The 24187-nt window shown below is 54.4% G+C and overlaps 1 protein-coding gene across 1 annotated transcript; it reads right to left on the bottom strand.

The window, feature by feature from the left end:
* Positions 1 to 1789: 1789 nt before the first annotated feature.
* On the bottom strand, positions 1790 to 11590 carry TDRD10 (tudor domain containing 10). Its single transcript, XM_070076775.1, is given in 7 exon segments — positions 1790 to 2183; positions 2429 to 2504; positions 2507 to 2589; positions 2666 to 2797; positions 3359 to 3438; positions 4249 to 4360; positions 11381 to 11590. Coding segments are annotated over 7 exon segments (870 nt in total). The 5' UTR covers positions 11506 to 11590; the 3' UTR covers positions 1790 to 1921.
* Between the last annotated feature and the right edge of the window lie 12597 nt (positions 11591 to 24187).

Consider the following 24187-nt stretch of genomic DNA (forward strand, 5'->3'; position numbering starts at 1 on the left):
TCCCTCTGAGAATCTGATGGACAACCCCGACAGGAACACAGGTCTGCACAGCACAAGCCCAGCACAGCCTCAGTGGCACCTGGTGGGGCAGCAGGAGCGAGGGAGGGGAAGCAGGGCGGGGCCCCAGGTCAAGTGCACTGGCTGCACTCCAGCCCCGCCCAGCCAACTCCAGCCACCTGGAGAAGCACGCACGCCAGCGAGAGCTGGGGCAGCAGGAGAGGAGGGCACGGCGCGAGCGTCACTACCGTGTATAGCAGTTACAGGGTCTGGGAGCTAGTGTTCTCCACTGGCCCGATCTCCTGGGGACAGAAAACTGCTCACCCAGAGCTGCTGTGGGGGAAACGCGGTTACGAAACAGGTGTTCACCAGCTGAGCGAGCATTCTCATGCTGGAACAAGGCGGGGCAGGCATTGGCCGAGCGAGGGTTAAGATGCCAGCTGAGACACCCACGTCCCACAGCGGAGTACAGGGGTTCGGTACCCGACTCTGGCTTCCTGCTGATGCAAACCCTGGGAGGCAGGAACTGGGTTCCTGCCACGCATGTGGGAGACCTGGATTGAGTTTCTGGCTTCCAGCTTCAGACCTGCCCTGGAAGTTGAGGGTGTCTGGGAATTAAGTTGGTAGGTGGGAGAGCTATCACTCAAAAAAAAAAAAAATAATAATAATAATAATAAAATCCGCATTTCTCCAGGAGGTCTTCCCTTACTCAACTCATCTTGCCGCACCAGGCCCTGGGGCTGCTCACACACGCAGGACTGGCCCGGTTCAGCATCGGGCCTGGGCGCCGTCCCCAGCAAGGCCACTTACTGCTGTGAGACTGTCTTCACCCTCTAAACTTAGTTTCCCATCTGTAAAGGAAAACCGCACACCTGTCGGACGCCCTCCGGCGGCTCAGGGCCAGGAGGGCTCAGCACGCCCCTGGCACCTCGGGACCGGGCACCATGGCCCTTGTGGCAGGCAGGGCGCTGGCGAGCACAGGAGGCTCCTCCTCTCTGGGCTGCCTTCCCATACCCAGAGCAGTGGGCAGCCTGCAGCCTCTCTTCGTGCAATGACCTGACACGACCTCTGGGTGGCGCTCCCTGACCACTGGGCACAAGCCCTGCCGGCCTCCCAGGGAGCTTGGCCCTGCACCTCAAGGAGACACCTTTCCATCTTACTTCGTGTGTGTATGGGGGGGGGGGTTCACCTCTTCTCTTGATCCCCCACAGCATTTTTCACTCCTACATGTCACCTAACCCTGACCAAGAAGGAACAGGGCAGGGAGGGGGCCTCCCCATTTCCAGGACGTGGAGACTGAGGCCCCAACAGGTGTCTGGATCTACACAGGAAGAACACATTGGGAGCAGACCCTGCGTCCAGTGTTCAAACCTCCTAGAGCAGGACCATTTTCCTGTGAAGTCAATTTTTTAAAAAAATAAATATAAATATTTATTTATTTATTTATTTGAAAGTTAGAATTATAGAGAGGGGCAGACATCTTCCATCTGCTTACTTACTCCCTGGTTGGCCATACCAGCCAGGACTGGGCCAGGCTGAAGCCAGGAGCTTCATCTGGGTCTCCCACATGGGTGACAGGGGCCCAAACACTTGGCCATCTTCTGCAGCTTTCCCCAGACCATCAGCAGGGAGCTGGATTGGAAGTGGAGCAGCTAAGACATAAACCAACGCCAGTACAGCATGCCGGCACTGCAGACAGCAGCTTAATCTGCTACGCCACAGCACCAGCCCCGATCCAGTGAAATCTCAAGCAAAACTCAAAGTGATCAGCTAAAAGCTGGGAAGCCTGCCCGGCCCCCACCCAGAGGACTCCATCTTTTGCAGAGCACCTGAGGTCCCTCTCCGAGTCTTGGAGCTCCACAGCCCAGGTGTGAAAGCCAAAACATGCAGCAGCTTTGCTAGAGGCAGATGCTGCAGACTGAGGTTAGAGCCACCCAACGGAACAGGAAGAGAATCCCCAGGGCCTCAGCCGCCCACGGCCCCAACCCGGCCGTGGTCCCAGAGGAGGGAGCGGGGTGCGAGACGCCTCACTTTTCTCCAGCTTGAACGGCTGAGCCGGAGGGGGGATGGCCCAGAAGGTGTCGCTGTCCAGGCTGCGCAGTGAATGCACAGGGATGGTGGGCAGCTGGCCAAAATCGACGGACATGACCGCAGCCCAGGTGTCCACCCTGTCCAGTATCCAGCACCTGGCCGGAGGCAAGGAGGGCAAGAGGTGAGGGCTGTCCTGCCCCATGCCACGCACACAGCCTTCAGCAAAGCGGTGTGGAGGGGAGGCTGGGAGGCGGGCAGCTAGTTTGCTCCACCTCTGCCCTCCTTGGGCAGGGAGGTGATCCTAGGCAGAGATGAGCCGGAGGGAAGAACCTAGAGCCAGAGGAGGAGAAGTGAGGGGTGCGGAGTGGCTCTTCCGGCAGGCTCTCCCATGCCCTCCAACCTGTCCCAGGCATAGCTGCGGTCGCCTAGGCGGTTCTCAGTGAGACAGCAGGTCCCCCGCGGCAGGGTGGATGCACCAGGTAGGGCTGCTGCTCCTCGGCCCTGGCCAGGGTGCTGCACAGCATCTGCATGTTCTGGTGCAGGCTCACCCTGGCGGCCACCCTGGGCTCACTGGCCCTCGTTACCACACTTGCTGCAGGAAGGTTCCCACAGAAGCCCAAGAGGGCCACCGGCCAGCCCGTACCTCAGTGACGTGCGTGGCAGGACACCACCAGTCGGCAGCAGCCCGACGGGCCCGTGAACATGGCAGATGAGGGCCAGCCAGTGCAGGTCCTGGAAGCATCCCCTCAGCAGCACGGGGAAGGAGCTCCTGGGTGGGGGGTGAGGGGGCCAAGGGCAAGGAGGGGAACAGGGAAGCAGGTGCATGAGGAGGGAAGGGGACTAACACCTGCCCTGTGGATGCTGGGCGGGCGGGGATGGGTCACCCTCTGCAGGAGGCAGGGGCAGACAAGCACCCAAGGCACCATGATACAGAGGGGAGGAGTGGCGGTGCAGTGGGCACAGGGGCTGGTGGGCTGGGGAGGGGGAGCAGCTGGCAGCTCTGCACAGACAGGCTGATGCCCTGGCTGGGTGGGCGTGCAGCCTGCCACAGGGACTCACGGACCTCTGCTGTCCACCAGGCAGGACATGCAATGAGCCCAGAGCCCCTCCCTGCGTCCACGCCCTGCCAGCACTGCCCCTACTCCTGCCCCAGTCACCTGCGGCCATGAAGGCCACAGCCATGAGAGGCCACACAAGACCCGCAGGGGCCGCAGCATGTCCAGCCCAGCAGGCGACCCGGCCTCTCCCTGGCATGAGGACTGGGGTCCGGGGCCAGGTACAGCAGCTGCTAGGGGCCTTTGGCCTGGTGGCCTTTCTGTACCGTGCTCACCTCATTTCCATGGGAACTGCCAAGAAGGCTGCCCTCAGCCTCTCTGTCTCACAGGGCTCGACGCAAGCCACAGGAGCGAGCTGTGCACACACCGGAAGGCAGAAGGTGAAGTCCTGGAGGGAGCGCACGGCTCTTGTCCCCTCCCCCCCACCCGCCCTGCCCCGGCCTTGGCCCGGCCCACCACGTGGGGAAGGCGGGCCGGAGGACATCCTCTGAGAAAGCATCTTGGGGCAAGAAGGGGAAGGAGTGCTTCCTACACATGGGGGGTGGGGAGGGCATGCGGCTGTGGGGAGCTGGGGCCCCGCGCGGGCTGGGGGCTGTGAAGGGGGGGTCTCGGAGCGGATGGCAGCTCAGGACCTCACCAGCAGCGGCTTTGCAAGCTCCTCCCCAGAGAAAAAGAAAAGACAGCCCTCAGTGTCTTAATAGCTCTGAGACCGGAGACAGCAGCACTGGCCCCTGTGCCAACACAGGCGTCAACCCAAAGACAAGGCTCTCAGAAAGTGGGACGGGGCCGGCGGCGGGGCCGGGGGGGAAGCCGCTGCTCGGGACACTGGCCTCCCACACCAGAGTGCTGGTTCGAGTGCCAGCTGCTCTGCCTCTGATCCAGCTGCCTGCTAATGTGCCTGGGAGAACAGACGATGATGGCCCAACTGCTTGGGTCTTTACCACCCACGTGGGGGACCCGGGTGGAATTCTTGGCTCCTGGCTTCAGCCTGGCCCAGCCCTGGCTGTTGCTGCCATTTGGGGAGTGAACCAGCAGATGGAAGATCCCTCTCTGTCTCCCTCTCTGTTGCTCTTTCAAATAAATAAATCTTAAAAAAAAAAAAAGAAGAAAGGAAGGGTAGGTAGGGAGGCTGCTGCCAGGCCATGCTCCATGGGGTGGGGCCTACGTTCCCAGATGAGCTGGAGGTGGAGCGAGGCACGGCCAGCACTGCCTCCCTTGGGCAGGACCCTGTGGACAGCTCTTGGGGGAAAGAGAAGAGACGGGGGAGGATGGCGGTGCTGGGAGGAGGCGGGAGGAGGGCTAAAGGTGTCTTGCCACTGGTACAACCACGCAGCACCAACCCATGCTGGCTCCCCACCCCCTGCCCCCATCATCCTCACCTGCAAATCTCCCAACCCTAGAAATACGCAAGGACCTGCCCCCCACTCTCTGCCGTGTGTATAGCCACTGCGCAGGAGCACTCGGCACCACAATCCCCCGCAGGCCCTGGGAAGCCCACTGCTCGCCCGTGCCCACTCAGTGCGGCTGCCTCTTCATCACCGGACACAGGGGTGGTCAGACAGGCAATCCCCATGTCATAGCTCGCCCTCCCCACCTCCCTGCAGGCCCCGCCTCCTCCCCCACCGTCCCCCTCCCGTGGGGACCTTTCCCCTATGGACGAACGAAGACCCTGACTTGACCCCACATCTGCTCTGCTCACTTCACACAGGCACAGTCAGGAGCGCTGGCTGCTTCCACACCGTCCCCTCCGCTCAGGCGTCCTGTGAGCTGCCAGGGCTGGTGGCTCCTCTCGGGCCCCTGGCTGCTGGTAATGTTCTACCCACTCCCTCTTCCCTGCCTCCCGGTGGCCCCGGCTGGTTTTCCCTCCTCTCCCAGCTCGGCCACTGGAGGCTGGCACATCCCAGGCCTGGGCGCGTCCCCACAGCCATGTCCAAGGCTGCCTCCTGTTCCAGAGTTTCCTGTGCAGGGGCACACCACGACGCTCCAAGGCGGCTCTCCAGCCCCGCCCCTCTCTGGGATCCTGCCCAGATGTGGAGCTGCCACCTGACAGACAGCTGGGAGGCCCACACACAGTGTGCCCAGCACAGACCCTCCCCAGGCTCCGTCAGCCTGGCTTTCTCAATGGCATCACAATGGACAAGGTGGTTCTGGCCAAACTCATTTGTCCCCACTCCCCACAGCACACAGATCAGCACCCAGTTCCTCCAAACACACCGAAGCCCTGTGTTCCCCTCTTGCCACTCCTGCCAGACACTGCCACCTCCTACCAGCCGTCAGCAATGGCCTCCAGGATGCTCCCGGCTGCCACGCTCGCCCCACAACCCAACGGCCTGCAGGCAATGCCACTTTTTGTTTTCTGTTTTAAGATTTATTTACTTGAAAGGGAGAATTACAGAGACTGAGGGAAAGGTAGAGAGAGAGAGACATCTTCTATCTGCTGGTTAACTCCCTCAAATGGCCACGAAAGCAGGGGCTGAACCAGGTCAAAGCCAGGAGCCAGGAGCTCCATCTGGTGTCCCACGTGGGTACAGGGACCCTAGCACTTGGCCATGTTCCCTGCCCTCCCTGGCACCGCAGCAGGGAGCTGGATCGGCAGTGGAGCAGCCGGGACTCAAACCAGCGCTCATATAGGACACTGGCATCGCACACAGCAGCTTAACCTGCTGAGCCACAAGGCCAGCCCTGCAACGCCGTTTTTTAAAAGTTGTTGTGTGGATTTTTTTCCTAAAGACTTATTTGTTTTATTTATTTATTTATTTGAAAGGTAGAGTTACAGAGAGGCAGAGGCAGAGGCAGAGGCAGAGAGAGAGAGAGAGAGAGAGAGAGAGAGAGAGAGAGAGAGAGAGATCTTCCATCCACTGATTCATTCCCCAAATGACCACAACAGCCAGAGCTGGGCCAATCCCAAGCCAGAAGCCTGAAGCTTCCTCTGAGTCTCCCACATGAATGCAGGGTCCCAAGTACTGGGGCATCTTCTGCAGCTTTCCCAGGTCATAGCAGAGAGTTGGATCAGAAATGGAACAGCTGGGACTCGAACTGGTGCCCATATGGGTTGCTGGCACTGCAGACCAGGGCTTTAACCTGCTACACCACAGCACTGACCTCACTACCCCATGTTTTACAAATGGAAATCAGATCCCATTACACCAGTACCAGAATCGCCTGTGTCTTCCCACTGTGCTCACATCAGATCTCCCAGTCTGCACTGGGCCTGCCAGGGCCACTGCCCTGCCCCTCCTTCCCGCGCTCCCTCCCCCAGGCTCACCTCCTGCCACTGACAGGCCTCCTCCCTCTGTCTAGATTGCTCTGGCCTTCCTAGCTGGTGCGGACCCAACTGCCCACCCAGGGGCCACCCTCAGAAGTACCCGCAGCATGCCGGTTCCACCTATCTTATTTTAGCTCATACCTGTTACTAGCTTTTTTTTTTTTTTTTTTAAGATTTATTTACTTTACTTGAAAGTCACAGTTACACACAAAGAGAAGGAGAGGCAGAGAGAGAGAGAGGGAGAGAGAGAGAGAGGTCTTCCATCCGCTGGTTCACCTTCCAGATGGCCACAACAGCCGGAGCTGTGCCAATCCGAAGCCAGGAGCCAGGAGCTTCTTCCAAGTCTCCCACGCAGGTGCAGGGGTCCAAGGCTTTGAGCCACCTTCTACTGCTTTCCCAGGCCATAGCAGAGAGCTGGATCAGAAGTGGAGCAGCCGGGATCTGAACCGGCGCCCATATGGGATGCTGGCACTGCAGGTGGCGGCTTTACCCGCTGTGCCACAGCGCCGGCCCCTCTGACACCAGCTTTTCCTGCCTTCCCACCGGAACAGAAGCTTCTCAAGAACAGAATCACAATCACACTCCCCTGCCAGCAATGACCTTGAATGCTGACAGCACCAGGCCTGGAGAAAGCCTGGCACAGGACGCGCTCAGTGAAGACAAGGAAGACACAGATGACTAAAAAAAAAACCTACATGGGGGATTGTATAACTTTTTGCAAGAAAGCAAACTTACGTTTCATCTCCGTTCTCCAGGAACTTTCTGAAGTACCCTCATGCGGGCGGGGGATGAAGAAAGTCAACACAAAAGGTGCTGGGGCGGGTTCTCGGCTCTCTCGGCCGTGCCTTCCTCTTCTGTTCTCTACTGCACCTGCCTGGATGTGACGCTCTGGTTGGGCTGGCAGCAGGCACTTGAGCCCTGCAGCAGGATAGCAGAGCGGCCAAGAGTGGGGGTTCTAGGGCCTGCCTGGGCGCCAGGCCTGGTTCTAGGACCGACTGTCTGCTTAACTCGGGGTGAGCCCCTTGGTGTCTGCACTGGCAGAACAGGAGGGTCACGGCGCCCACTTCCCTGCACTAACGCACCCTCCTCCAGCTGAGCGTGGAAGGGGCCTTTAATTTAGAATTTCATTCTGAATCCCAACCCCAAGAACCAATTCACAGATAAAAGATGGTTATTAGCTCAGAAACATTTTAAATCATTTTGGGCTTAATTGTTATTCTCATGATTTAAGAGATACACATGACAAGCCCAATTTTGACAGTGTGTGAAATTAAGTTTCAGAGGACAAGCGACATAATTATCATCCAGTCAGCACAGCAGGCACACCCCCAGAAACAGGATGCTGGGAACGCACTGTGGCCACGTGGGAGCCACAGAGAGCAAGGCAGCCTCGCCGCAGCTGCCACCCAGCTGATTCCAATGCAGTCCCACGGCCGTGACCGTGCAGGAACCAGCCCAGACCTGTCAACAGCTGGGATTCTCCCTTCCCTGAGCTCTGGGACATTCCTACCAGCTGGCCCGCTGTGCCAAGAGCTCCAGCTGCTCCAGAATTAGCTGGTGGGTCTGAGCAGGGAGAGCATAGACAGCAAGGGCTGGGGTGGGGGTGGGGGAGGGAGGTGCCCCCACACGCACACCAGGCCCTGACCCTACTCACAGCACCCCCAGGGCGGGAGCCGCTGCCCAGCCCGCAGCCTTGCGTCTGCTCACTGCCGCCCTCCAGATGGCTGCTGGCCCCCTGGGCCGTGTCTCCTCATGGTCCCCATCTCTGCCTGGGGAACTACACTTGGGGTCCCTAAGGGGTGCATACACCTGGGGTACCTAAGAAGTGCATTGTTTTTAAAAGGTATATTTAGGGGCCAGCACTGTGGCATAGTGGGTTAAGCCTCCACCTGCAGTGCCAGCATCCCATATGGGCGCTGATTTGAGTCCTGGCTGCTCCACTTCCGATCCAACTCTCCACTATAGCCTGGGAAAGCAGTAGAAGATGGCCCAAGTCTTTGGGCTCCTGCACCCACACGGGAGACCCAGAAGATGCTCCTGACTCCTGGATTCAGATCATCACAGCTCTGCCTGTTGCGGCCATCTGGGGAGTGAACCAGCGGATGGAAGACCTCTCTCTTTTTCTCTCTGCCTCTGCCTCTCTGTAACTCTGCCTTTCAAATAAAATAAATAAATCTTTAAAAAAAGTAAAATAAAATAAGTGGAAAAGGAAGAAGTACATGATTTTAAAAAATAAAGATATATTTATTTATTTGAAAGACAGAGATACAGAGAGGCAGAGGCAGAGAGACAGACGTCTTCCATCCGCTGGTTCACTGCCCAGATGGCCGCAATGGCTGAAGCTGCGTTGATCCAAAGCCAGGAGCCAGGTGCCAGGAGCCTTCTCCAGGTTTCCCATATGGGTGCAGGGGCCCAAAGACTTGGGCCATCTTCTGCTGCTTTTCCAGGCCATAGCAGAGAGCTGGATCAAAAGAGGAGCAGCCGGGACTCGAACCGGCACCCATATGGGATGCTAGCGCTGCAGGCTGGAACTCTAACCCACTGCACCACAGTGCTGGCCCCTATTAATTTTTTTTTAAAGAATAAACTTTTGACTTTACTGATTCCTTCTATTATAGTCTTATTTTTCAACATTTCAATATATACTATATAGATTCATGAGACTATTTTAACAAGTTCATGAAAATGGAATTAAAAGAAATTTATTTTGTTGCAAAAATTTGGAAATACATGCATTTTTTAAAAGGTTTATTTTTATTTATTTGAAAGACAGAGTTACAGAAAGAAGTAGAGACGGAGAGAGAGGGGTCTTCCATCTGCTGGTTCACTCCCCAGATGGCAGCAACAGCCGAGCTGCACCGATCCGATGCCAGGAGCCAGGAACTTCCTCCGGGTCTCCCACGTGGGTGCAGGGGCCCAAGGACTTGGGCCATCTTCTACTACTTTCCCAGGCCACAGCAGAGAGCTGGATTGGAAGACGAGCAGCCGGGTCTCGAACCGGAGCCCATATAGCCCATATGGGATGCCGGTGCTTCAGGCCGGGCTTTAACCCGCTGCGCCACAGCGCCGGCTCCTATGCATATTTTTTCTTAACACATATTTTCCACGAACTTTTTGAAGACTCCTTGTACCCATGGATTCAATTTTTATTTATTTATTTATTTATTTATTTATTTATTTATTTTTTGCAGAGCCAACACTGCAACACAGATTAAGCTGCTGCCTGCAATACCAGCATCCAAAGTGAGCGCTGACAAGTCCCGCCTGCTCTACTTCCCATCCAGCTCCCTGCTAAGGCTCCTGGGAAAGCAGTGGAGGATGCTCCAGGTACTTGGGCCCCTGCACCCAGGTGGCAGAGCTGACGGAGCTCGGGGCTCCTGTTGTAGCCATCTGAGGATGAAGCAGCAGACAGAAGGGCTCTTTGTATTTCTGTCTGTCTCTAATTCTGCCTTTCAAATAAACAAATTCTTTAAAAAATAAACTTATATCTTAATTCCATTTTCCTTACACTTCTAAAGTAGCCTCATACTTCTTTTTTCAATCGACTTTTTTTTTTTTTTTAATTTATCTGAAAGGTAGAGTTACAGACAGCGAGAGGGAGAAACAGAGAAAGGTCTTCCATCTGCTGGTTCACTCCCCAATTGGCCGCAACAGCTGGAGCTACGCTGATCCGAAGCCAGGAACCAGGTGCTTCCTCCCAGGTCTCCCACGCGGGTGCAGGGGCCCAAGCATTTGGGCCATCTCTACTGCTTTCCCAGGCCACAGCAGAGAGCTGGATCGGAAGTGGAGTAGCCAGGACCAGAACCGGTGCCCATATGGGATGCCAGCACCGCAGGCGGATGATTAACCCACTGTGCCACTGCACCTGCCCCTCAATCGACTTCTTTAATCAACTCATAATTCATTCCTTTTCAATTTTCCTTCTTCGCTCGTTTAAGATTGAACTAAGTATTACTTTCACTGTATCCCAAACTTCTCATTGGTAATATTTTCTTTTTTTGCTCAGTTCTAAGTATTTTTAAATATCTGTTAGGATTTCTTCTTTGACCCACGTGTTGTTTACCTAGGAATGTGTTTTTAGGTTTCCAAATGTGGGGCTGGTGTTGTGGCACAGTGAGTTAAACTGCTGCCAGCAATGCCATACTCGCATACCAGAGTGCCAGTTCAAGTCCTGGCTGCTCGGTTTCCAATACAGCTCCCTGCTAATGCTCCTGGGAAAACAGCATAAGATGGCCCAAATGCATGGGCCCCTGCACCCATGTGGGAGCCCTGGATGGAATTCCTGGCTCCTGGCAACAGCCTGGCTCAGCCCTGACTGTTGTGGGTGTTTGGGCAATGAACCAGTGAACGGAAGCTCTCTCTCACTCTGTCTCTGTCACTCTGCCTTTCAAATAAATAAAATAATTAAAAAAAAAAAAAAAACTTCCCAGTGTATGGGAATTGTGTGTCCTGGTTACTCAAGCCAGTGTTAATAGCACTGTTACTGCTCCCCCCTCCCCTCTGCCCGCCCCCTATAAGAGACAGCAAGTGAGACCCACAGGTCCCTCTCAGTTCCCCGTCCTGGGAGCACAGGACGAAACTCACCCTCAACAACTGCGGGACAGAGGAATGCACTAACCGTTTCCAGCACCGCAGTGGCGGATGACAGAGGACAAGGCCAGAGAAAAGGGAGGCCCAGAAGCCTCCCCACCCCCCACCCCGGCCCATCTTCCACTGTTTTCCCAGGCCATAGCAGGGAGCTGAACTGGAAGTGAAGCAGCCGGGACTCAAACCAGTGCCCACACGGGATGCCGGCACTGCAGGTGGTGGCAGCTTTACCTGCTACGCCACAGCAGCAGCCCCTGGTAAAGATCTTAAAGGCTGTCTTATCCAGCCCCGGCTCCTGCCGCCTCCACTGTGAGACTGGACGAAGGAGGGGAGACCCAGGAAGCAGCCAGGACACGGGCCAGCTGGCCGCTGGGGGCGGGGGGGGGGGGCTGCTCCACCCAGTCAGGGCTCCTCCTGGGGTCTCCTGCTGGAATTCAGTCTCTGCTTGTGGAAGAGCTTGCTGTTCAGCTCCTGGATCCCGAGGGCCACCGCCTGCACCGAGCCCAGGCTGACAAACGCAAAGCTGTGAAGCAAGGCAGAGAGGGTGCCCGGGCCCCGGGCTTCTTCCATGCAGGAGCTGCCACGCTGGCCGCACAAGCTGGCCAAGAGGGTGGCAGACTTGGGCCCCGGCTCGGGCAACGTGAGGGACCACGTGAAGCAGAGAGAGGACGTGACCAGAAAAACAGCAAGGTCCTGGGGCCAGTGAGCCAGGGCTGTACTGACGAGCCAGCAGCAGTGCTGAGCCGGGGGCTGTGAACATGGGCAGTGGTGGCCAGGGTGTCACTCTGCACAGCACCCTGGGCGCAGCCTGGGGCACCGCAGGCCGGGCTGCAACATCAGGGCATGGGGCAAAGCGGAGAGCGAGGAGAGGAAGCGCTTCCCAAAGCAAACCAGGCACACGGGCCGCTGCCGCCTGCAGCCGTTCCGTGTCTGTGCACACGCACAGGGCTGTAGTCCCGCGGGAGACAGAAAGCGAGTGAAAGACAAGGACACCCTGAGGCACCACGTACAGCCCGTTCTCCAGGTTTCAGATCCCCAGCCAGGCCACCTGCACCCATTCAACACCTACTTAACGAAAATCCATGATGTGCTGTGGGTGCCAGGTTTTGTGCTAAGCGCTGCAAATGCAGACACACAAGACAGACTTCCATGACGCTCCACGGTCGAGAGAGAGGTACAGAGAAGTCGTCAGAGTACTGAACATTTCATCACAGGGTGATAATTCCCCAAAAAGGAAGCATGGGTGGCTACAGGGGCACATGCCGTGGGTATTTAACCCAGATTCAGAGGTGGTCAGGGCCGGCTCCCAGGAGGAGGTGACTTCTACTGCTTCTCAACTGTTGGGATAGGGCCACAGTCCCCCATAGCCCCAGGCTGCTTCCCTCTCCAGTGAACCCTGGCCCCATTCCCTCCCAGCCTGCCCCTCCCCTACTCTGAGATAAAGTCTACACTGCCCTCACACACTCCTGAACTACACCCTAGTTTTCTCTTTTCTGCCGAACTTGTAGAAAGAGCTGCCTGATGCCTCCATGTCCTCCAGCCCTCTCCCTCCTGACTCGGTCGTGCCCTACGGATTCTGCTTTCCCGAGGGCCAGATAGCGCCCAGCGCCCACCAGGGGCTTCAGCCTCGGCTCTCAGCTCCCCCTGAGCCCCGCCGCTCCACCAGGGCTGTGCCATACCCAGATTTCCTAAAACAAAAGAAAATTGAATCTTCCCCAAAAAAACTATTTTGGAAAACAAACAAACAAAACGTGTATTTACACAATCTTTTAACAGCAACTTTTTTTTTTTTTTTTTTTGGACAGGCAGAGTTAGACAGTGAGAGAGAGACAGAGAGAAAGGTCTTCCTTTTTCTGTTGGTTCACTGCCCAAATGGCTGCTACGGCCGGCGCACCACACTGGTCAGAAGGCAGGAACCAGGTGCTTCTTCTGGTCTCCCATGGGGTGCAGGACCCAAGCACTTGGGCCATCCTCCACTGCCTTCCTGGGCCACAGCAGAGAGCTGGACTGGAAGAGGAGCAACCAGGACAGAACCGGCAGCCCAACCGGGACTAGAACCCGGGGTGCCGGCGCCGCAGGTGGAGGATTAGCCTAGTGAGCCGCGGCGCCGGCCTTAACAGCAACTCTTACGAATCTCGAGTCACTTTGCTGGCTGAAGAAAAGAGAAATGCATTCCGTAGAACTCGCTCTTCTCCGTCTCCCGTGTTTATACTACATTTAAATGCGAGTTTCCCAGCTTGCTTCGCTCTTCCACATTTAATGTTTTTACACATGGCTCTCCAAGATGCTGAGCTCCCAGCCGTTTGCGAGCACAAGCAGTGCGTGCTTAGCATTTCAGTTACGAAGCTCTTCCACAAGCCTCGTCCCACCCAGTCTCTCTGCCCACCCTGGGGGGCGCTGTTACCACCACCCTCACCTCACAGTGGCGCAAGGGAAAGACCACAGAGGTAAACCAACTCCCCCAAGACTGCACAGCCAGTTAAGAATCAGGAGCTGGGGCCAGCGCTGTGGCGTAGTAGGTTAATCCTCTGCCTGCAGGGTTGGCATCCCATGTGGGTGCCAGTTCTAGTCCTGGCTGCTCCACTTCCAGTCCAGCTCTCTGCTCCTGGGAAAGCAGCAGAAGATGGCCTAAGTGCTTGGGCCCCTGCACTCACGTGGGAGACCCGGAAGAAGCTCCTGGCTCCTGGCTTTGGCCTGGTTCAGTCCAGGTCATTGTGGCCATTTAGGAAGGTGAACCAGTGAATGGAAGATCTCTCTCTCTCTCTCTCTCTCTCTCTCTCTCTCTCTCTCTCTCCCCTCTCTCTCTGTAACTCTGCTTTCAGATCAATAAAGAAATCTTAAAAAAAAAAAAGTTAGGAGTTGAAAGCAAGGCTTCTAACTTCAAATCCTACCTTCTTTCCATTTATCGTGCCAAACTGCAGCTTTCCTTTCCGGTGTCACCATTACTAGAAGAGGAAACTGCTATTTTGTATCTTTTGTAGCTGGCATCAGGAAACTGAAGCTCTAGGCCAAACCCAGCCCGCCACTTTTTGTCAATAAAGTTTTATTGAAACACAGCCATGTACACTCACTGACTTACTGTGCACAGCTGCCTCCATGCTGCCTCAGAGGGCCGAGTGTTTGCCATGGACACAGATGGGCCTTCAAACGCAGAAGCCATGAACTTGCTGATCCTTTACAGAAAACGTTTGTCAACGTTTTCTCTACAGCAATGGTTCTGAGAGCTGACTGCAGATGAGATTCCACTTGGAGTTATCCTTTCCTCCCTCCCTCGCTCCCTTCCTTTATTTTACTACCAGTGCAATGCCTAGCCCACCCCAGATAAACAAAATTGCTGGGTTTCTGACTGGAGCGTGCATATTTCTTAAAAGCACCCCAGACGATTTTAATCTGCAACCAAGGTCAAAAACCGTTCTGAGCCATCAGGTGATTCAGGAAGCTCTGCTTTTCAGAAACTGCTTGCGGGCGGGAGGAGAGGACCCCTCCCCCACCCCCATGGAACTTCAATCCGTGTGTCCTGAGGCCACTGCACCGGCACAGGCTGCTGCTGCCACGACACCGACACCGATGATCGGGAATTCCTAGAATCCGAAGGCATGCCCTCACTGGGGCTTTTTTCTTCTTCCTCTCCATGGCTGCATCTGCTTATTTTAAAATGTGTTGATGGATCACAGATTTGAAGAAGCCCTGGTATAGTAAGCTAAAATTGCCTCCCGTCCCTTTGGGACTCCTTTATAGATAGCTATTTTAAATAATGAAAATAACTTATTAGGATTTTTTAATTATAAAAACATTAAGTGTTTGTTGGAGAAATATTTAAAAACCACAGATAAGCAAAACAGAAATATCAGCAGTGACCCCCCACACACACACACACACTGCTGGCCCCTGTGGAGGTCACGGGTCGGTGGTGCTCTCTGCTTCCTGACGGTTTCACTCCCCGGCGTGTCCCTCTCAGGCCACCGTCTGCAGCCACTTCGCCGAAGGGCTCCACAGCGGTACTAACCACGGCCCCAGCACAGACAGGCGCTCACTGCGGTCCCCCATGCGCTAAGAACCAGGAGGGCAGCGACGTGGCACCGGACACCAGGCAGCGCACAGAGGAAGTGCAAGTCAGGCTGTGTGAACTGTGGGGCCCTGGCGTCCCACACCCAGAGACGCTCCACACGCGTGCGCACACGCACACGTGCCAGCCGCTTCACCAAAGCCCTGCTAGGGGCAGTGAACGCTGGGGAAATATTAGTGTGAACCATGACGTGGGAAATGGGGGTGTTAGCAGGTTCACGATGGTCCAATACAAACCATTCCAGATAGTGCGATTTAAGCTTCGGGGTGACTACCGGCCGGTAAACAGGCTGTGGTAGACTCCTACAGAGAAGTGCTGCTACTGACGACAGCTGCCAGTGCCGACGTGGGCACATCTCTAAAATACGTGGAATGACAAAAGTCAGAGAAAAACACACGGAGAACAGGAAGGGACCGAGCGCTCCCTGCCATTCATCCCCACACCTGTCATTGCCAAGGACCACTCGCCCCTCACGCCGACCCAGTCCCATCTCCCTGCTCATCCTCTCCAGGGCTGGGGTCCTCAGACCCTGCCCCCCTCCCTCTCCTGCAACTCAGCCCCTCCCATGCATCCTGTCCCACTCCCACCTGCAGTGTCCTTGCTGAGACACCAGGGTCCCCCACTGCACTGCGCCAAGCGCCTGTGGCATTCCTACTCCCTATTCCTCGTCAGCAGCACCCCCACCCCCCAGAAGCACTGCACAGGCCTGCCACGCCCTCTTCCTACTCTGCGGATAGGATAGCCGTGGCTCTACTCACAGCGATGAGAAGCAACCAAAGGGGAACCCCCAGCCCTCCCCGCGTCTGGACCGCTGTGCCTCGCACCAATGCCTGCTGCCCGCCTTCTCAAGCCTCTGGGCCCTGCACACACACCAGCTGTAATTCCTCCGTCTCAACACTCACGCGCACGGCGCGCCCTGGCCCTCACAGCCCCTCCTGCTGCCATCCTTGATTATTAAAGCCCTTGAAGAAGCCCCCCGTGCGCACCGGCTCTACTTCTCATTCCTGCACTCAGCAGGATTTATGAAGCGCCAGCTCTGCTAGAGATGGTTTCGGTGCAGCAGAGTAGACGGTGGAGTGTTCTGAACCGACTGTGGTGTGGCCTGAGGAAGATCCAGAATCACAAATAAAGCCGGGGCCGGCTCTGTGGCGCCGGCATCCCATATGGGCGCCAGTTTGAGACCCGGCTGCTCCACCTCTGATCCAGCTCTCTGCTGTGGCCTGGGAAAGCAGTAGAAGATGGCCCAAGTCCTTGGGCCCCTGCACCCACGTGGGAGAGCCAGAAGAGGCTCCTGGCTCCTGGCTTCGGATCAGCACAGCTCCAGCCATTGTGGCCATCTGGGGAGTGAACCATCAAATGGAAGACCTTTTTCTCTCTCTCCCTCTCTCTCTCTCTCTGCCTCTCCTCTCTCTGTGTAACTCTGACTTGCAAATAAATAAATCTTTAAAAAAAAAATAAAGCCAACTGCTATCAGCCAAAAAGGAGAGAGAGAACAGACAGACCCCCCCTGTGTCCCGTGCTCATCTTCTCTGGAGTAGATAAATCGTGGGGAGGAGGAGTAAGTGATGTGCGTGGTGAGTGTGACCGTGGCAAGTGGGAGAGAGACATGAGCCAGAGAGCACAGGAGGAAGGGGCGCTGCGACCTAGGGAGAAGGGCCAGGGAGGGCCCTGCGAGGGTGACCCTGGGAGCAGAGGAGGCTCAGCCGCAGGAATAGCAGGTGCAAAGGCCCTAAGGCCGGCTGGAGGCTTAGCAAGGATATACGGGCTCGGCTGCAGGGGCCTGAGCAGGTAAGGATGTGTGGGGGAGGGGAGCAGCTCACATCTGGCCTTACTGGGTTGCAGGGGGATGGGGGGGTGCTCTGAGCACTGAGGCTCCCAAGTGAAGGGGCACCAAGACCTGCTGACCATCCCTCAGGCTCGCTCCCGCCGCTGTGTGGGGACTGAAGAGGAACAGGTAGAGGGGGATAAGCTAAGAGGCCCCTGCCGTCTTCCAGCGAGACTCCACGGTGGCTGGGATAGGATGTGCTCAGATTTGGACATAGCTGCCTTTCTGTCATTAAAAACAAACCAAAAAAACCCAAAGATACATAGAAGTAGAGTACAATGAGCCCTCTAAACCCATCCCGAGCCTCAACCACCACTACTGCTGTGCCGTAACTGGTGCATTTTTCTGTCCCCAGGTACTGTACCGCTTTACAGGGTGCCTTCTTACACAGACACGGTGCCATCAGCAAAGTAAGAAAGCTAACAAAACTTCTGTGTGAACAGTGAGCAGGAACTTTCACCACTTGTCTCAAAAGTATCTGGTTTTATCCCCGTCAGGATTAACACGAGGTCCAAAGTCTCTTCTACATCTCTGTAAGTATCTTCCAACCCCTCCTTTCTCCTTTCTCCTTCCGGGGTTCTGAGTGGACACGGGCCCAGCTACCTGCAGACCAGAGCACTGTTGCTTTATGGCAGCACCAACCTGATCTTCCACTCCCTGTACACCTGGAAACCAGCCCCAGGGCTTGATCAGGTACAACACACGCGTGCTTTGTTTTCTTTCAGCTAGGATAAAGAGGAGGTGGTCATCTTCAGGCCACATCACTTTTTTTTTTTTGACAGGCAGAGTGGACAGTGAGAGAGAGAGAGACAGAGAGAAAGGTCTTCCTTTGCCATTGGTCCACCCTCCAATGGCCGCCGGGGCCGGCACACTGCGTTGATCCGAAGCCAGGAGCCAGGTACTTCTCCTGGTCTCCCATGGGGTGCAGGGCCCAAGCACTTGGGCCATCCTCCACTGCACTCCCGGGCCACAGCAGAGAGCTGGCCTGGAAGAGGGGCAACCGGGACAGAATCCGGTGCCCCGACCGGGACTAGAACCCGGGGTGCCAGCGCCGCAGGTGGAGGATTAGCCTAGTGAGCTGCAGCGCTGGCCCAGGCCACATCACTTTAGGGAGCTCGTGTCTGGTGTCTCACTTCCAGTGACGCTACAGTTAGTTGGCAAGCTCACACAGTGACACCCGTTTCCCTTCACTGTAAAATCGCCCCCAGCGTTGGTCCTCATGAAGCAAGCGTGTTCTCATGACCACTGTCTGACACAGGTATTTTACTGGGATTTGCAAAAATGGCGACTTTCTAATTCTTTTTATTTTTGAAAGGCAGAGAGAATGGGCACTTCCATCTACAGGTTCACTCCCCAAATAACCACAATGGCCAGGACTAGACCAGGCTGAAGCCAAGAGCCAGGAATGCAACCCAGGCTCCCCACGTAGGTGGAAGGGACCCTATTACTTGAGCCATCACTGCTGTCTCCAAGGGTCTGCAAGCTATAGTCAGACCCAGAGGTACAGAGGGCAGGTACTGTGACACAGACATGGGCATCTTAACCAGCAGCCTATGTACACACCTTGATCTCCTAATTCTAAAATTTCCTCTACATTTATGAGCTAGATTTCTTCTGCAAGCAACTTTCTAATATGCACTAGGGTTGTCTGCCCTGAAATAACATTTATGTTGGCAAAGCAGGATAAATACTTATTTTTTGCCTTTAGTTACCAAATTTTATATTGATAGACTACTGCCTTTCCATCTCCGACTGTACCCAGTGACTTCTGTTTATCTTTTCAGGTCTCCCACGTGGGTGGCAAGGACCCAGCGGCCTGACCCATCACCGCTGCCTCCCACGGCTCACAGCAGCAGGAAGGCAGACTCGGGAACGGAGCTAGGACTCGAACCCGGGCACTCGGCTAAAGGGCACAGGCCTTCAGCAGCACCTTAACCTCCAGGCCAAATGCTTGCCCCCAGTGTAGTATTTTTATTGCTCAAATGACCCATCTTTGGTCCACTGGACTTCCTCTTAGCTTACTCTTGGGTATTCTTCTTTGAAACATTCACATAAATAGTGTTACAGCTCTCCTCCACCCATCACAAGGCCTCGGTAACTTGAACTCACAGCCATTCTGTTCTTTCGCACCCTCCTTGCCACCACGCTACTGCGAAACAAACCTCAAACACCACAATGACGCTTCATCCACAGACCCCACAGCACACACTCCAGGAAACACCAGCCCCACCTCCACACAAGACTCCCCTGTGTGTTCATTCTTTTTTTTTTTTTTTTAAGATTTAGCATTCAGAAATTTTTATTTTCACTTATATTTAAGAGTGTTGACTGATGAAAATATTCGCATGAAAATAGACGTTTTATGTTATTCTGGTTATTTCACTGGAACTTTACCTTGGCAGGTAAAGGGCTGTTTACCTTAACATACCGCAAATTGCTAAGATTTATCTATTTATCTGAAAGGCAATTCCAAAGAGGAAGCAGATGGGGAGGGAGGGAGAAAGATCCTCCATCCGCTGGGTCACTCCCCAAATGGCTGCAATGGCCGGGTCTGGGCCAATCTGAAGCCAGGAGCCAGGAGCTTCTCCTAGGCCTCCCATGTGGGTGTAGGGGCCCAAGCACTTGGGCCATCCTCCACTGCTTTCCCAGGCCACAGCAGGGAGCTGGATCTGAGGAGGAGCAGCCGGGACTAGAACTGGCGCCCATATGGATACTGGCACTGCAGGACCTGAGTCTTTACAGAGAAAGGCAATCGTGTTATCCTATGGATTTCAATTTACATGAGTTTTATAGTTTTTATTTAATTTTTACTTTCTCCTTTATGCTAAAAACCTTAACTCCTAACATTAATGACTTGTTTTATCCTAATTCAATATATAACAAATTCAAATTACAAGATCAATATTACTATTGACTATAAAATTATTAAGACTTCTTGGCTTGTCTTTAGTGTAGTATATCTTACTGAATGTAGTAAAAATATTATATTCTAGGGGCAGGCATTTGGCACAGCAGTTAAGACACCACTTGGGGTACCTGCATTCCAAACTGGGGCGTGTGGTTTGAGTTCTGATTACTCCGCCTCCAATCTGGCTTCCTGCTAATGCACACGCTGGGAGGCAGATGTCAGCTCGAGTATTTGGGTTCCTCTCTCCCAACTTGGGAGCTACAGACCAAGTTCCCTGGCTCCCAGCTTCAGCCTGGCCCAGCCCTGGCTGTTGTGGGCATTCGGAAAATGAACCAGTGGGTGGAAGATCTCTGTCTCACTGCTTTTCAAATGAAATGGAAAGACAAAAACAAACAAAAAAACCCACTGTATTTTAGGGCCAATTCGAGTAATTCTTTTTTCCAACATCAAGTTGGTTACAGAACCAATTTGTGTTCCGTGTTTGGAGAATGCCTTCAAGGCCTACATTTTGTTTTATAACTATGAAAATGCAAATGCGGCTGGCGCCGCAGCTCACTAGGCTAATCCTCCACCTTGCGGCGCCGGCACACCGGGTTCTAGTCCCAGTCGGGACGCCAGATTCTGTCCCAGTTGCCCCTCTTCCAGGCCAGCTCTCTGCTGTGGCCAGGGAGTGCAGTGGAGGATGGCCCAAGTGCTTGGGCCCTGCACCCCATGGGAGACCAGGAGAAGTACCTGGCTCCTGCCATCGGATCAGCGCGGTGCGCCGGCTGCAGCGCGCCAGCCGCGTTGGCCATTGGAGGGTGATCCAACGGCAAAAGGAAGACCTTTCTCTCTGTCTCTCTCTTTCACTGTCCACTCTGCCTGTCAAAATAAATAAATAAATAAATAAATAATGCAAATGCATTCCCTAAAGGCCAGAAAATGGCAGGAGGCAAACTCAGAACCTTGCTGCCAGCTTCCTTCACCCTGGCTCCTCCCCCCAGGAGGTGACCACCTGTACTGCTTTTAATCCTTCTGCTGCTTATTTTTGCAAATTTAAACAGATAGTCTTCTCTCCTCCTCCCTTATGCAAAAGATGATTTGATTCTCTATATATTCCTAAGGTAGCATCAAAACACCCTGCTGACAGAGTAGCTGCCAAGTGTGGGAAAACATGCCATCTGAGAGAGTATTTTGGGGTCTCAGACATATGACATTGCCTGTGGGAGGAGCAGGCAGCGGCACCCCAGAGCCTGGCTCTGGACACCAAGCTCGCAACCCCTTCCCACTATCCTAGCAGAACCGATGGACAGGCAACCCATCTGCACGTTTAGAGCTCAAGGGAGAGGTACAGGCTGGAGATATGGTCACGGACGTCACGATTTTCTATCACGATTCTATCGTCTGCAAACGACACTTTTCTTTTTCCTTCCAATTTTTATGTCTTTTTTCCCCCGGCCTTACTGCATTGAGCAGGACCACAATACAATACTGACAGAAACAGCAGCGGTCAGGCCCGTGCTGCACCACCTAATGAGCACCAGTTCGAGTCCCAGCTGCTCCTCTTCCAACCCACTTCTCTATAACGTTCCTGGGAAAGCAGCAGAAGATACTTCAAGTGCTTGGCTCCCTGCCACCCAAGTGGGAGACCCAGATGGAGCTCTTGGCTCCTGGCTTCGGCCTGGCCCTGCCCCAGCCACTGCGGCCATTTGAGCAGTGAACCAGCAGATGGAAGATCTCTCCCTCTGTAACTCTGTCTTTCAAATAAATAAATCTTTTTAAAAAATAGAAGGAAGAAAAGTATAGGGAACCATGGAATAGGTCCACACATAGATGCATGTGGTGAGGAAGGTCTAGAAAAAGCAGCATTGCAGATCAGTTGGCAAAGAAGGGGCTACCGGGTTCTCCTAAAGGGAAAAAGAAATTGAGCTTCGCTGCATAACTTACACTAAGCAGATACCAGACGGATTAAGGGCTTAAAAACGTACAGCAAACATCATTCTGCATGATGTAACTTAGATGGCGTTCCCTTCAATATCAGGAACAAATATATACCTGGAAACTGGCTACTGCTGCTTCGTTTCTTTTTTTTTTCCCCACATTTTTAAAATGATTTATTTATTTATTTGAAAGGCAGAGTTACATAGCGAGGGAAACACACAGACACAGAAAGATCATCTACCATCTGCTGGTTCATGCCCCAAATGGCCGCAACGGCCAGAGCTTGGCCAGACCAGAGCCAGGAGCCAGGAGCCAGGAGCTTCATCCAGGTCTTGCACATGGGTGCAAGGGCTCAAACACTTGGGCCATCTTCCCAGGTGCATTAGCAGGGAGCTGGATCGGAAATGGAGCAGCCAGGACTCAAACTGGCACCCATATGGGATGCCTGTGCTACGGGCAGCAGCTTCACTCATTGTGCCACACTGCCAGCCCCTCTTCGAGTATTTTGTTAAAAATGCATGGAATCTATAGGTCATGTCCAGAATCGCCCAGCGGAGCCTTCTTCTCCACAACATGCTGCTGCCGCTTGGGAAGCCTCCCTTCAGCCATTCAGCAGTTCCAAAATGTCCTACATTGACGTCTTCTATAACTTTTATCATATTTAAAGTTCTTCGAATTTTTAGTGCTTTGTGGAGAAATGCAATCGACTTTTGTGTATTTATCTTGTATTCAACTGTGCTAATTCTCAGTCACTGATTCTTCCCTACGTTCAGCTTGGGCAATTATCTGCAAATAATGACGGCTTTGTTTCTGTTCTGTGCTTACACTTTTTATTTCTTCTTTCCTTCCTTGCCCTAATACACCCCATGGAATGTTAAACAGAAGAGGTTAACACAAATACTTGCATCTTGTTCTTGATTTAAAAATACTGTGGCCGACGCTGTGGTGAAGCGGGTAAAGGTGCCGCTTGCAGTGCCCGCATCCCATATGGGCGCCGGTTCGAGTCCCAGCTGCGCCCAGGAGGCAGGCACAAGGTCCTAGGGCTCGGAGGACTTAGGACTTAGGAAGTGCTCACACCTTCTTCACCAGCAAACCCAGCAAGCCCTGCGCTGGGAACACACGCAGAGCTAAGGAGAGGCAGCAGAATCTGCACCCTCACGCTCACGGCAGCCCCGTTCACGGCAGTCATGACATGGAAATGACCTGAGCGCCCACTAATGGGATGCATATCCTACAACACAGTATACATATATACCTGAATACTACTCAGCCTTTAAAAAGGAAGCAGGCTGGTGTTGTGGCCCAGTGGGTTAAACAGCCGCCTGGGACACTGGCATCCCGTATAGGTACCAGTTGTGTTCTGGCTGCTCCACTTCCAATCCAGCTCCCTGCTAATGGCCTGGGAAGGCAGCAGCAGGTGTCCTAAATGCTTGGGCCCCTGTTACCCTCGTTGAAGACCCAGACGAAGCTCCTGGCTTCAGCACAGTGTACCCCTGGACATTGCAGGCATCTGGGGACTCAATCAGTAGATCTACTGCACACCCGGGCCACATCAGAGAGCTGGCCTGGAAGAGGGGCAACCGGGACAGAATCCGGCGCCCTGACTGGGACTAGTGTGCTGGCGCCGCAAGGCGGAGGATTAGCCTAGTGAGCCGTGGCGCCGGCCCTCAGCAATGTATTTTAAAACATCATGTTGCCTATTTTAAATACATATAATAAAATGTATTTGAAAAAAATAATTTTAAAATGATATAAATAAACCATCTCCACCCTCCAAAACCCCACCCACATTCCTGAGTGGTAACACTGGACTCAATTGCTCAGGGAGCACTCAATGTACAGCTGCGCGGGCCCCTGCCTCCAAGTGGGGCTCACCCTGGGACGGGGGGGGAGTTTATAGGCACACCAGGAATCCAGCACTTTCAATGAGGGTCATGGGGGTTGTGTATCCCAGAGTTAACACTGAGCAGAGGGCAAGGAGAAAGGGGTGGGGCACAGCAGGGAGGCTGAAAGAGGTCCAGGCACTGGGAACAGCATGTGCAAAGGCCCAGAGGCAGGGGAAGGCTTGGAAAGTGCACACAGAGGAGCAGTGAGGAAGCTGGAAAGGCAGGCGAGAAGCCGAGGCTAAGGCGCAGCAGTCCGCACATCCCCCTGCTGGGAGAACTGAGTGCGGGTTTAACCAGAGCAGGGACAGAAACATATCGGGTGCTAGATCACTCTGAAGATGGCGTAGGGGAATGAAAGACGGTCAGAATGACACGGAAGCGGGGACCAGGAGCAGCAGTGCAGGAGGGAGGGAGGCCTGTGCTAGTCACTAGCAGCTAACGCGCACTCAGGGGTAGAATCCACGGGCGGGAGATCCGGGGGCGAGGGGCTATTCACTCGGGGCCTGGTGAGCAGGCACCAGGGGGAGAGAAGGCTGGGGCTCTGCTGAAGGTCAGCGAAGGGAGGGACTTACACGGCGCAGCCGCTTTCCATCAGGGTCACCCGCAAAGCCAACCAGCCACAGTGAGAGGGCGCCAGGACCGGTCAG

This window comes from Oryctolagus cuniculus, chromosome 7, assembly GCF_964237555.1.
Source record: "Oryctolagus cuniculus chromosome 7, mOryCun1.1, whole genome shotgun sequence".
NCBI lineage: Eukaryota > Metazoa > Chordata > Mammalia > Lagomorpha > Leporidae > Oryctolagus > Oryctolagus cuniculus.